Raw genomic sequence first — 13,928 nt, 5'->3', positions numbered from 1 at the left:
TGTCTGTATAGAGGAGGAGGAGGAGAAGATTATGATGAAGATGATGATGTTGGATTTATATCCTGCCCTCCACTCTGAATTTCAGAGTTTCAGAGCAGCTCACAATCTCCTTTACCTTCCTCTCCCACAACAGACACCCTGTGAGGTGGGTGGGGCTGAGAGAGCTCTGACAGAATTTGCCCTTCCAAGGACAACTCCTATGGCTGACCCAAGGCCATTCCAGCAGGTGCATGAGGAGGAGTGGGGAATAAAACCCGGTTCTCCCAGAGAAGAGTCCGCGCACTTAACCACTACACCAAACTGGTTCTCAAAGCATTGCTAGCTCAGCAGCTGCCCTTTCAAGGACACCTTCTACAAGAGCTCTGGCTGACCCAAGACCATTCCAGCAGCTGCAAGTGGAGGAGTGGGTGAATCAAACCCGGTTCTCCCAGATAAGAGAGCTAGAGCTGACTGAAGGCCATTCCAGCAGCTGCAAGTGGAGGAGTGGGGAATCAAACCCGGTTCTCCCAGATAAGAGAGCTAGAGCTGACTGAAGGCCATTCCAGCAGCTGCAAGTGGAGGAGTGGGGGAATCAAACCCGGTTCTCCCAGATTAGAGTCCACACACTTCACCACTACACCTAACTGGCTCTCATGTGCATGTACTTTTTCAGATACAGATACAGAGAGACAGACAGAGAAACCGAGAGACACAGAGAGAGAGAGACATAGAGAGATTCAATGACCAGAAAAGCTAAAACCATGCCACTTTGAAACATAAACTTTATTGCAACCAAGAATTAAAAATAGCACATCCGGGGGGCTCACCAAGGTAAGCTGGCTGAGTGTGAGTGTGTTATGGAGAATTAGTCAAAAATCACACGCTCGAGGAAATTGTGTACAATTGAAACAGAACGTTTTATTAAAACAACGTCAAATCAAACCAAAACTTTTTTTCGTGTCTTTTTTTCCCCCCCATTTTACCTTAACAGTGTATTATACATTACAGTCTTCAGCTCCGGACGTGAAGGGGGCTGTGGGAGAGGGGGAGAAGAAGAGAGAGTTGAGTTGGGGTACAGGGGGGGAGGAAAAGGAAGAAATTTCAAAAGCTAACAGGATGTGAATGTCTTCCAGAAGAAATTCTTGCATCCGGCTTTGCGTTCTCGGGGCGCCAGAGGTGGGTTCAAGTTGGCCGACCTTTCCAGCTCCAGCCGGACTTCGTCTTGCTCAGCACCGCGAGACAGGTCATCTGACTCCAGGGCTTCATTGTCTGCCTGGTTCGGTTCTGAGAGAAGCTCTGCTAGGAAATACTTGGCCAGTTCCTTTAGAGAAAAGAGAATCTCTTGTCAAAACTGAACTGATTCTGGCAGCGTGGCTGAGTTGGGCAGAAAAGGTTACATTTTCCTGGACCAATGGCACCTGATCTCGATGTTCATTGATGCCCTATATGATCGGTGGCCTGCCTATCTATGGGACCGCCTTTCTCCACATGTTCCCCAGATGATGAAGATGATGATGATGATGGATTTATATCCTGCCCTCCACTTCGAATATCAGAGTTTCAGAGCAGCTCACAATCTCCTTTACCTTCCTCCCCACAACAGACACCCTGTCAAGTGGCTGGGGCTGAGAGAGCTCTGACAGAATTTGCCCTTCCAAGGACAACTCCTATGAGAGCTGCGTTCAGGGACACAACATCTATTGTCTATGCCAGGGGTGGCCAACAGTAGCTCTCCAGATGTTTTTTGCCTACAACTCCCATCAGTCCCAGCCATTGGTCATGCTGCCTGGGGCTGATGGGAGTTGTAGGCAAAAAACATCTGGAGAGCTACCATTGGCCACCCCTGGTCTATGCCTAGAACAAGGGAGGTCAGGCTGTGTTCCACATGGGCCAGGGCCTTCTCAGTGGCAGCACCCTGTCAGGTGGGTGGGGCTGAGAGAGCTCTGACAGAATTTGCCCTTCCAAGGACAACTCCTATGAGAGCTGCGTTCAGGGACACAACATCTATTGTCTATGCCAGGGGTGGCCAACGGTAGCTCTCCAGATGTTTTTTGCCTACAACTCCCATCAGTCCCAGCCATTGGTCATGCTGCCTGGGGCTGATGGGAGTTGTAGGCAAAAAAACATCTAGAGAGCTACCGTTGGCCACCCCTGGTCTATGCCTGGACCAAGGGAGGTCAGGCTGTGTTCCACATGGGCCAGGGCCTTCTCAGTGGCAGCACCCTTTCAGGTGGGTGGGGCTGAGAGAGCTCTGACAGAATTTGCCCTTCAAAGGACAACTCCTATGAGAGCTGCATTCAGGGACACAACATCTATTGTCTATGCCAGGGGTGGCCAACGGTAGCTCTCCAGATGTTTTTTGCCTACAACTCCCATCAGTCCCAGCCATTGGTCATGCTGGCTGGGGCTGATGGGAGTTGTAGGCAAAAAAAATCTGGAGAACTACCGTTGGCCACCCCTGGTCTATACCCGGACCAAGGGAGGCCAGGCTGTGTTCCACACAGCCAGGGCCTTCTCAGTGGCAGGACCAAAGATGTGGCATGCCCACCTGGAGACCATAAGGGCCCTGCGGGATCTTTCTCAATTCTGCAGGGCCTGCAAAACGGAACTATTTTAACACCTAAACCGGGATAGGACTGCCACCCTACACAGCTGAGGAATTACGATCCTTATAGGATCACGGTTAGAAAAGGAAGATCCCGCCTATACTGAAGCTGAACAGCTCCATAAAACGTTTTAATTGTATTGTGTTGTCTTTGAACTGTAATTATAGACGTTTGAACTGATTGTTCGCCACCCCGCGTCTGCTTGCGGAGAGGGCAGGATAAAAGTCTAATAGTAAATAAATAATACATAAATTTAGAGAGACAGAGTCATGTAGTGCTTAAGAGCATCCAATTAGCATTTGAGAGACCCGAGTTCGAATCCCCACTCTGCCTGGGGAGTGTACTGGGTGACCTTGGGCCAGGCACGCTCTCTCAGCCTAACCGACCTCACAGGGTTGTTGTAGGAAAGAGCCAGAGACCAGGAGCGCCTTAAAGACTAACAAAATTTGTGTCAAGAGAGAGCTTTAATGAATCACTCCTCACTTCTCCAGATAAGGTTGTCGAATAAAAGGAAAGACAGGGGAACAGTTTAAGCCACATTGAGTCCCCACTGAGGGACAAGAAGAAGAAGACTGCAGATTTATACCCTGCCCTTTTCTCTGAACCAGAGACTCGGAGCGGCTTACAATCTCCTTTCCCTTCCTCCCCCACAACAGACACCCTGTGAGGTGGGTGGGGCTGAGAGAGCTCTCCCAGAAGCAGCCCTTTCAAGGACAACTCCTGCGAGAGCTCTGGCTGACCCAAGGCCGTTCCAGCAGTTGCAAGTGGAGGAGTGGGGAAGCAAAACCGGTTCTCCCAGATAAGAGTCCGCGCACTTAGCTACTACACCAAACTGGCTCTCTACTAGGCAAACAAGGTGATCACCTAGGGCGCCAGCCTTCTGGGGATAACAAATTGGGCGTTTTTCGAGTTGTGTTCTGGGTTTCTGTAAAGACTGTAAAGAATCGATGCTTTTGAGCTGTGGTGCTGGAGAAGAACCTTGAGAGTCCCTTGAACTGCAAGAAGATCAGAAGAAGAAGAATTGCAGATTTATACCTCGCCCTTCCCTCTGAATCAGAGACTCAGAGCGGCTCACAATCTCCTATATCTTCTCCCCTCACAACAGACACCCTGTGAGGTGGGGGCAGATTTATACCCCGCCCTTCTCCCTGAATCAGAGACTCAGAGTGGCTTACAATTTCCTCTATCTTCTTCCGCCACAACAGACACCCTGTGAGGTGGGTGGGGCTAAAAGGACTCTCACAGCAGCTGCCCTTTTAAGGACAACCTCTGCCAGAGCTCTGGCTGACCCAAGGCTGTTCCAGCAGTTGCAAGTGGAGGAGTGGGGAGTCAAACCCAGTTCTCCCAGATAAGAGTCCATGCACTTAATCCCCATACCAAACTGGCAGGCAACAAATGAATTAGATAAATAAATAAGTTTGGTCTAGAATCAAAAGGTGGACGAGGGTCTTAGAGGTTAACTCAGTCAAGGTCTCCATCCCGGAGCGAGATATACCCAAAATGTCTCTGACTGATTCTTGGCCGTTATTTCTCCTTGAAAATCTTTACGCTAGGAGACACTGCCACCTCTTCAGTCCTTCACAAACACCTCTGACGAGGGTAGCATCAAAGGAACATTTGCACATGTGAACAGGCCACTGCGAGAAAGCACCAGATAGAACATAAGAACATAACATAAGAGAAGCCATGTTGGATCAGGCCAATGGCACATCCAGTCCAACACTCTGTGTCACATAAGAACATAAGAGAAGCCATGTTGGATCAGGCCAGTGGCCCCTCCAGTCCAACACTGTGTGTCACATAAGAACATAGGAGAAGCCATGTTGGATCAGGCCAGTGGCCCCTCCAGTCCAACACTCTGTGTCACATAAGAACATAAGAGAAGCCATGTTGGATCAGGCCAGTGGCCCCTCCAGTCCAACACTGTGTCACATAAGAACAGAAGAGAAGCCTTGTTGGATCAGGCCAATGGCCCATCCAGACCAACACTCTGTGTCACATAAGAACAGAAGAGAAGCCTTGTTGGATCAGGCCAATGGCCCATCCAGACCAACACTCTGTGTCACACAGTGGCCAATAAATGTGTGTGTGTGTACACACACACACACATATATATACGTACTGTGGCTAATAGTCACTGATGGGCCTCTGCTCCATATTTTTATCCTATCCCCCCTTAAAGCTGGCTATGCTTGTAGCATAATCTTGTCAACCTCTATCATGTCACCCCGCAGTCGACGTTTCTCCAAGCTAAAGAGCCCCAAGCGTTTCAACCTTTCTTCATAGGGAAAGTGTTCCAACCCTTTAATCATTCTAGTTGCCCTTCTCTGCACTTTTTCCAATGCTTCCATTGCTATAGCTTCAAACTCAGTGCTTTCCGATGGATTCTTGTTAAGGAAACGATAGCGGCTGAGGAGTGTCTGGAAAACCCTAAAGGGGAGGAATCGCTCACCTCATGCCCCGCCCCCCCCGGTCACAGGGTGTCTGTTGTGGGGGAAGAAGATAGAGGAGATTATGAGCCGCTCTGAGTCTCTGATTCAGGGAGAGGGTGGGGTATAAATCTGCCCCCACCTCACAGGGTGTCTGTTGTGGGGGGAGAAGATATAGGGAGATTGTGAGCTGCTCTGAGTCTCTGATTCAGGGAGAAGGGCGGGGTATAAATCTGCCCCCACCTCACAGGGTGTCTGTTGTGGGGGGAGAAGATAGAGGAGATTGTGAGCCGCTCAGAGTCTCTGATTCAGGGAGAAAGGCGGGGTATAAATCTGCCCCCACCTCACAGGCTGTCTGTTCTGGGGGGAGAAGACAGAGGAGATTGTGAGCCGCTCTGAGTCTCTGATTCAGGGAGAAGGGCGAGGTATAAATCTGCCCCCACCTCACAGGGTGTCTGTTGTGGGGGGAGGAGATTGTGAGCCGCTCTGAGTCTCTGATTCAGGGAGAAGGGCGGGGTATAAATCTGCCCCCACCTCACAGGGTGTCTGTTGTGGGGGGAGAAGACAGAGGAGATTGTGAGCCGCTCTGAGATTCAGAGTGGACGGTGGGGTATCCATCCAATATATTATTATTCCTTCCTCCCCCACAACAGACACCCTTGTGCCTGTCTTAAGATACCCCTGCCCTGATCTGGGTGGCCCAGGCTTGCCCGATCCCATCAGATCTTGGAAGTTATGCAGGGACAGTTCTGGTTAGTACCTTTATGGGAGACCACCTAGGAAGATTAGAGTGATAATACAGAGCCAGTCCACAGCTAACATCCTCTGTTTATCTCTTGTCTTGATACCCCTGCAGCAGGCTTCTTTTTCAAGCACGAGCTCCTCTGCCTATTAGGCCACGCCCCCCCCTGATGTAGCCAATCCTCCAAGAGCTTAGAGGGCTCTTAGTACAGGGCCTACTGTAAGCTCCAGGAGGATTGGCCACATCAGGGGGCATAGCCTAATAGGCAGAGGAGCTCCTGCTAGACAGAGAGCCCTGAGGCCACACCCCTCCGATGTAGCCAGTCCTCTTAGAGCTAACAGTGGGCCCTGTACTCAATGCCCTGTAAGCTCCAGGAGGATTGGCCACATCAGGGAGCGTGGCCTAATAGGCAGAGGAGCTCCTGCTAGAAAAAGAGACCCGCCCCTACAGGGTCTCCATGTCGGCTGCAACTTGACGGCCTTTCCACCGCCAGCACCATTTCTTTCCAGCCTTAGGAAGGATGCTATGAAGGAACTAGGCTCAGCCCTTCAGTACCATGGACAGTGACTGAGAATTTGAAGCCCCTACGGGGGTGTCAAACTCATTTGTTATGAGGACCGGATCTGACATAAAGGAGACCTTGCCAGGTCATGTGTGTACCTGTTTACAATTAGGTAGCAGAGATAAAAACTTTGTAAAAGACACAACCGTGGCTATAAAGATTTTTTGGGGGGTTAAAGTTTAAATAAATCATGCTTAAAACATTAACACTTGTTGGGTCTTAAAGGTGCTTTCTTTATATTTCTCCCATGGGATCCAGGGAACTGGGCAAAGGAAGCTCCGGCTCTTTCCTTCCTTCCCCAGGGGACCAGGAGGGGGAGGAGCCTCAGCCAATGGAGAGAAGAGAGGTTTTGCTCTGTAGCTCCTGCGCGATGGAGCAAGCCTTGCAAAGCAAGCCGAGAGGGAGAAGGAAGCAAGAGAGAGGGAGAAGGAAGCAGATGACACCCAGTTGCTCGGGGGCCAGATAGGAGCTCTCTGGGAGCCTGATTCAGCCCCTGGGGCCACATGTTTGACACCCCTGCCCTAGGAGAACTGTTGTTCCCTATTACCTGCACTTGAACTGTAAGTAAAGGTAAAGGTGATGGCAGACTTTTTACAGGGCGGTTTGCCATTGCCTTCACCAGTCATCTACGCTTTACCCCCAGACAACTGGGTACTCATTTTACCGACTTTTAAAGGATGGAAGGCTGAGTCAACCTTGAGCCGGCGACCTGAGCCCAGCTTCCGCTGGGATCGAACTCAGGTCATGAGCAGAGCTCGGACTGCAGCACTGCAGCTTTACCACTCTGCGCCACGGGGCTCCTACTTGACCTTTACCCTGGGCTTTTTTTGAACAGGAACGCACAGGAACACAGTTCTGGCCGGCTTGGTGTCAGGGGTGTGGCCTAACATGCAAATGAGCTCATGCTGGGCTTTCCCCACAAAAAGCCCCTTGTGAAACAGGCCAATAGGCCACATCAGGGGTGTGGCCTAATGTGCAAATGAGCTCGTGCTGGGCTTTCCCCACAAAAAGCCCCTTGTGAAACAGGCCAATGGGCCACATCAGGGGTGTGGCCTAATATGCAAATGAGCTCGTGCTGGGCTTTCCCCACAAAAAGCCCCTTGTGAAACAGGCCAATAAGCCACATCAGGGGTGTGGCCTAATATGCAAATGAGCTCGTGCTGGGCTTTCCCCACAAAAAGCCCCTTGTGAAACAGGCCAATGGGCCACATCAGGGGTGTGGTCTAATATGCAAATGAGTTCACGCTGGGCTTTTTCTACAATAGAAAGACCTGCCTATAGCAGAATCTTTCCTTTCGCTTGCATCAATGGGAAGAGTTATGGGGGAAAGAACATCACAGTTAGGCAAACATCAAGAATGTTGGTTCAGAATGTTTTTTTCAGATGGCGCATTACTGCAAAGGCTATCAAGAAAGTAGATAAACATTACAAAGGGAAGTGTTGGAAATGTCATGACATAGAAAGAAGTTTTTTGCTGGACATGCTGAACTTCTTAAAAAAAATAGAAGGAAATATATCAGGAAATGCAAATACTGGGGTTCAATTAAAATTCAAGTTTCCTGTATGTTATCAGGAATATTGCCTAACAAATTGCCAAAAGTTTTGGAAGAGATCATTAAAGACATGGTGACAGCAGCTAGAATCCTTTATGCAGCAACATGAAAATAAGACATCTGTCCGAGCCTAGAACAGGAAGACAAACTTGCTGATAAGGCAGCAATGGCAAAATCAGCAACTGAGTTGAGAAACAGATCCATCTCAAAACTGGAGGAGAGACGAGGTGTCTATTATGCGAGCGAGAGACAAACTTGGAATGAGAAACTATAAAATGGCCTATAAATGTGTTGCGACGCTGACAGATGTAGTATAATGCAGGGAAAGGAGGGAAAGTTTTGAATGTAAAAAATTAAGGAAGTGGATTTTGAACAAAGTAATTCTTACTTTTTATTTTTAATTGTGAGGCAGATAATAGATTTTCCTTCAAAACCTGATCTATTGGAAGTTACAGCCAGTGTCCCCTCTAAGCTGAGCGAGTGTGATCTAGCTCACAGATTTTTAGCCTCCAGCTAACATGCTTTTGTCTTAGCTCAGGAAGGATAACACTTATTTGTGACAGTCGCTCACAAAGAAGAATTTTTGTTCACAACACTGTAGCTTAGAGGGAACATTGGTTACAGCTAGTACACAGTATTGATGAAATATGTAATACAGAATATGTATCAGTGATTAACTATTGTAGAAAATGTCTTTAAAATTCTAATGAAAGGGATATCAAAGAGAAGTATTTCTTTTGGGGAGGGTGGCTCAGTGGTAGAGCATCTGCTTGGTAAGCAGAAGGTCCCAGGTTCAGTCCCCAGCATTTCCAACTCAAAAGGGTCCAGGCAAGTAGGCATGAAAAACCTCAGCTTGAGACCCTGGAGAGCCGCTGCCAGTCTGAGTAGGCAAGACTGACTTTGATGGACCCAGGAGGGTCTGATTCAGTAGAAGGAAGCTTCATATGTTCATATGATTATGGGGAGGGATGGTGGCTCAGTGGTAGAGCATCTGCTTGGTAAGTAGAAGGTCCCAGGTTCAATCCCCGGCATCTCCAACTCAAAAGGGTCCAGGCAAGTAGGCATGAAAAACCTCAGCTTGAGAACCTGCAGAGCCGCTGCCAATCAGGGGAGGGACAGTGGCTCAGGGGTAGAGCATCTGCTTAGTAAGCAGACGGTCCCAGGTTCAATCCCCGGCATCTCCAACTCAAAAGGGTCCAGGCAAATAGGCATGAAAAACCTCAGCTTGAGACCCTGGAGAGCCGCTGCCAGTCTGAGTAGACAATACTGACTTTGATGGGACCCAAGAGGGTCTGATTCAGTAGAAGGCAGCTTCATACGTTCATATATATGTTCATATGTTTTCTTCCTTGTTTAATATTTCTTGTGTAAGTATAACAACGTGTGATAAATATAATCCGTTCCGTAAGCTCTATATAACCCCTTTCTTTTCTCAATACCCCCTTTTAGATTATTATTTTTGTTTATAAAATTTTTATATATATAATAAAACCAATGCCCAGACTCAGTTTACTATCAGTCAAATAGGAGTTGTCACAATCAGCTTTGTATTTGCAAATCCAACAACTGCTCCAAAAATTTTCACCAGCAGCAGGAATAAGCGGATGTTATCCCAACCGCACTTCCGTCCATACTGATTTCAGATCCTATAGACAAATGCTTGGAATGAGATAAAGGTCACACAGGGGTGTTTCTTACCCTTGTGCACATTTCTGGAGGAGGAGGAAGAAAGAGGAGGAGGAGGAGAAGAAGATGGGTGATGATGATGTTGGATTTATATCCCACCCTATACTCTGAATCTCAGAGTCTCTGAGTGCTCACAATCTCCTTTACCTCCCCCCCCCCCCACAACAGACACACTGGGAGGTGGGAGGGGCTGAGAGAGCTCTCCCAGAAGGCTGCCCTTTCGAGGACAACTCTGCAAGATCTAGGGTTGACCCAAGGCCATTCCAGCAACTGCAAGTGGAGGGGTGGTCTTCAGAATCCCAAGTGAACCCGTGAAAGCAACGACGTGTGAGCCAGGTCTGCTCAGAGGCAGGGGTTTTTCATAGGCTGAAGTAGAAAAGATCTCCTAGGAGTTCATATTGGACCTCAGTGTTCAAAAGAGCCATGCACCTTTCAAATGCGCGCAACGCCACAGATGTGATCGGTGCCCCTCAATCAGTTCTTTGGCTACCAAAGGTATTTCCTCGGAACCCGTTTTAAATCGTGCGTGCCTTTTTCCTCCACCGGGAGAGCGCATTTACAAAGAAGCAAGTCTTCTTGAATTCCACAAGCTTTACTTCTGAGTAAATGCAGTTGAGGCTCGGCAGCAAAAGGGACTTTTCAGTACCGTAGAGTCTCCAGGGTAGGGTGAAAGGTTGTCCCTCAGCATCCTTTGCGAGCATTCTGTACAAGAAGAAGACCATAGACGTATACCCCGCCCTCTCTGAATCAGAGTCTCAAAGCACCTTACGATCTCTCTCATCTTCTTTCCCCAGAACAGACGCCCTGTGAGGTGGGTGGGGCTGAGAGAGCTCTGACAGAAGCTGCCCTTTCAAGGACAACTCCCGCGAGAGCTATGGCTGACGCAAGGCTATTCCGGCAGCTGCAAGCAGAAGAGTGGGGTGGGGAATCAAACCCGGTTCTCCCAGATAAGAGTCTGGAGACTTCACCACTACACCAGACTGGCTTTCCTACCCCTCAACACCCCTCCGACCCTCTGATGAAAATAAAAGGACTCAGAGATCTCCATTTCTCCTTGTGACTGACGAAGGGAGTTTTGAGTCTCCAAGGCTCATGGCCTGAAACTCTGGTTGGGAGGGAGGGAGGGAGGGAGGAAGGAAGGAAGGAAGGAAGGAAGGAAGGAAGGAAGGAAGGAAGGAAGGAAGGAAGGAAGGAAGGAAGGAAGGAAGGAAGGAAGGAAGGAAGGAGGGAGAGGTGGAAAGAAAGTAATTTTAACTTTCTTTGCGTCTATAAGAGGAAGAAAGGAGGGAGGAGGAAGGAAGGAAGGAAGGAAGGAAGGAAGGAAGGAAGGAAGGAAGGAAGGAAGGAAGGAAGATGGGAGGAGGCAGGGAGAGGTGGAAAGAAAGCAACTTTAACTTTCTTTGCGTCTATAAGAGGAAGAAAGGAGGGAGGGAGAGAGGAAGGAAGATGAGAGGAGGTAGGGAGGGGTGGAAAGAAAGCAACTTTAACTTTGTGCCTAGAAGAGGAAGGGAGGGAGGGAGGAAGTTTTGAGTCAAAACTCATTTGTGCAGTAGCTCACAACTTGAATGCAAGTCTCTCACGAAATAGAATCTTTGCTCACGAGACTCTGCAGCTTAGTAGGAGCATTGTATGCCATGAGAAACATTTGAGGCAACCCAAATTCTTCAGAATTTTCTTGCTCTTTTATTTACAGACTAACCCTAACCTTTTGGTCCAGCCGGCTGACACCAGCTGATCAGTCTAACACACCCTGGTTCCAACAGGGGCCAAACAGACTTTGGGGGGAAAGCTGGGTGAAACAGCAACCCATAACCCTTCCTGAAGAAGAAGACTTTAGATTTTATACCCCGCCCTTCTCTCTGAATCAGAGACTCAGAGCGGCTCACCATCTCCTTTATCTTCCTCCCCCACAACAGACACCCTGTGAGGTGGATGGGGCTGAGAGGGCTCTCACAGCAGCTGCCCTTTCAAGGACAACTCCTACAAGAGCTCTGGCTGACCCAAGGCTGACCCAGCTGCAAGTGGAGGAGTGGGGGAATCAAACCCAATTCTCCCAGAGAAGAGTCCGCGCACTTCCCCACTTCACCAAACCGGCTGTCTTCCTGTGCTGCATCCCCAGCATCTGGCATTCCAAGGCAGACTGCCTCCGACCAAGGAGGTTCCACTCTGACAGTAGTAAAGTTCCTCTTACTACTTAGAGGTCACACCCCAGGATCCCCATTCTCCCAGGCTTACGAGCGGGGGGGACGGACATGCCCCTCTGTATCGCTCAGAGGCACTCCTGTCTTCTTCGTCTGGTTCTGCGCACCCTGTCTCGCCCTCCTTCTCCTCATGGCTTTCCCTCCCGGACGCCTGAGTCCCCCACCAGTGTTGCCCGTAAGCTGAGTTAGCGTGAGCTAGGCTCACCCATTTTTAGCCTCCAGCTCACACATTTTTGTCTTCGCTCAGGAAGGATGACCCCCCCCCCCCCGGGCACAAGCGTTGATGCAGTTTTCTCACGACTTGAATGCCAGTCGCTCACAAAGCAGAATTTTTGCTCCCCAGACCCCTGCAGCTTCGAGGGAACATGGCAGTGCGGCGTTGGAAGCTCCAAACTGGAGAGCCAGTTTGGTGTAGTGGTTAAGTGTGCGGACCTCTTATCTGGCAGAGCCGGGTTTGATTCCCCACTCCTCCACTTGCACCTGCTGGCATGGCCTTGGGTCAGCCATAGCTCCTGGCAGAGGTTGTCCTTGAAAGGGCAGCTGCTGGGAGAGCCCTCTCCAGCCCCACCCACCTCACAGGGTTGTCTGTTGTGGGGGAGGAAGGGAAAGAAGATTGTGAGCCGCTCTGAGACTCTTCGGAGTGGAGGGCGGGATATCAATCCAATATCTTCATCTACCTCACAGGGTGTCTGTTGTGGGGGAGGATAGTAAAGGAGATTGTGAGCCGCTCTGAGACTCTTTGGAGTGGAGGGCGGGATATAAATCCAATATCTTCATCTACCTCACAGGGTGTCTGTTGTGGGGGAGTGAGGGAAAGGAGATTGTGAGCCGCTCTGAGACTCTTCGGAGTGGAGGGCGGGATATCAATCCAATATCTTCCTCTACCTCACAGGGTGTTTGTTGTGGGGGGGGGGGGGAGGGAAGGTAAAGGAGATTGTGAGCCACTCTGAGACTCTTCGGAGTGGAGGGCGGGATATAAATCCAATATCATCTTCTTCTTCTTCTTCTTCTTCTTCTTCTTCTTCTTCTTCTTCTTCTTCTTCTTCTTCTCTTCTTCTTCTTCTTCTTTCTTCTTCTTCTTCTCTTCTTCTTCTTCTTCTTCTTCTTCTTCTTCTTCTGGACCCCTAAACCTCTGCCAGCTCCAACCAACCTACTTGTCACACCCCAGGATCCCCATTCTCCCAGGCTTGGGGGGGGGGGGGGCGAAATGCCCTCTGTACCCGCTCAGAGGCACTCCTGTCTTCTTTGTCCGGTTCTGCCCCCCCCCCCGCCTCTCCCTCCATCTCCTCATGGCTTTCCTTCCCAGACGCCTGGTCCCGTGCGGCGCTGGAAGCTCCAAATGGACCCCCTAACTCGCTGCCCAGCTCCAACCCACCTACTTAGAGGTCACACCCCAGGATCCCCATTCTGCCAGGCCTTACGAGCGGGGGCGGGGGGGGGGGGGGGTCAAAATGCCCTCTGTACTTGCTCAGAGGCACTCCCGTCTACTTCGTCGGGTGCCCTCGGGGCGTGAGGTTCTGCGCCCGCTTTGCCGCGCCCTCCCAGCTCCTCGCGGCTTTCCCTCCCGCGTCTCTGCGCCCCTGGCCGGACCGTACCTGTTTCCCCGCCGCCGCGGCTAGCGACTTCTGCAGGAATTGCCGGAGCCTCGGGTCCGAAGGGGCAGCGGCCACGGTGCTGAGCGCCAGGGCGGCCGAGACGAGCAAAGCGAGGGCGCACTGGAGGCGGTTGGTCAGCAGCATGACGGCGCCGGGAGTTGGCCGGAGAGAGAGAGAAAGACGGCGCTCGGGGAACCTCTTCCTCTGCCGATCGCCTGCGCCCTTTTCTGGCTGGAGGAGGGTGTGCGGCGCTGGGAGCGGGGGGAGCGTTGCCGGTGGCGAGCTGGGTGTCTGGATCTCCGACGACGCCCCCCCCCTTTTTAAAAAGCCTGCCGCTGACGTCAAGGAAGAGGCGCCCCCCCCCCACCCCGCTCCATTGACGCCCCATTTAATCTGGGTGGGTGGGCTTCTCCCACCGAAAGGGATGATTTAGGAGTCCGGGTGGACGCTTTTTTCCCCGCTCAGCCTCTCATTCTCTCTCCCCCCCCCCCACTCCTCCCAGGCAAGATTTATTGTGGAATCGGGGTTGCCAAGTCCAACCCAAGGAATCTCCGGGGGACTTTGGGGGTGGCTCC

At 50.6% G+C, this 13,928-nt stretch overlaps 1 protein-coding gene across 1 annotated transcript; it reads right to left on the bottom strand.

Moving 5' to 3' along the window:
• Nucleotides 1-1,035: 1,035 nt before the first annotated feature.
• Nucleotides 1,036-13,500, bottom strand: SST (somatostatin). The gene is made up of 2 exons (XM_060242851.1): nucleotides 13,354-13,500; nucleotides 1,036-1,300 (listed from the first exon to the last, which is right to left on the bottom strand). Exons 1-2 carry the CDS (start codon nucleotides 13,495-13,497, stop codon nucleotides 1,088-1,090), a joined length of 357 nt encoding a protein of 118 aa, XP_060098834.1. The 5' UTR covers nucleotides 13,498-13,500; the 3' UTR covers nucleotides 1,036-1,087.
• Between the last annotated feature and the right edge of the window lie 428 nt (nucleotides 13,501-13,928).

The sequence above is a fragment of the Heteronotia binoei genome, chromosome 6 (assembly GCF_032191835.1).
Source record: "Heteronotia binoei isolate CCM8104 ecotype False Entrance Well chromosome 6, APGP_CSIRO_Hbin_v1, whole genome shotgun sequence".
In the NCBI taxonomy this organism is placed as follows: domain Eukaryota; kingdom Metazoa; phylum Chordata; class Lepidosauria; order Squamata; family Gekkonidae; genus Heteronotia; species Heteronotia binoei.
This window is presented reverse-complemented; position numbering and strand designations above follow the sequence as displayed.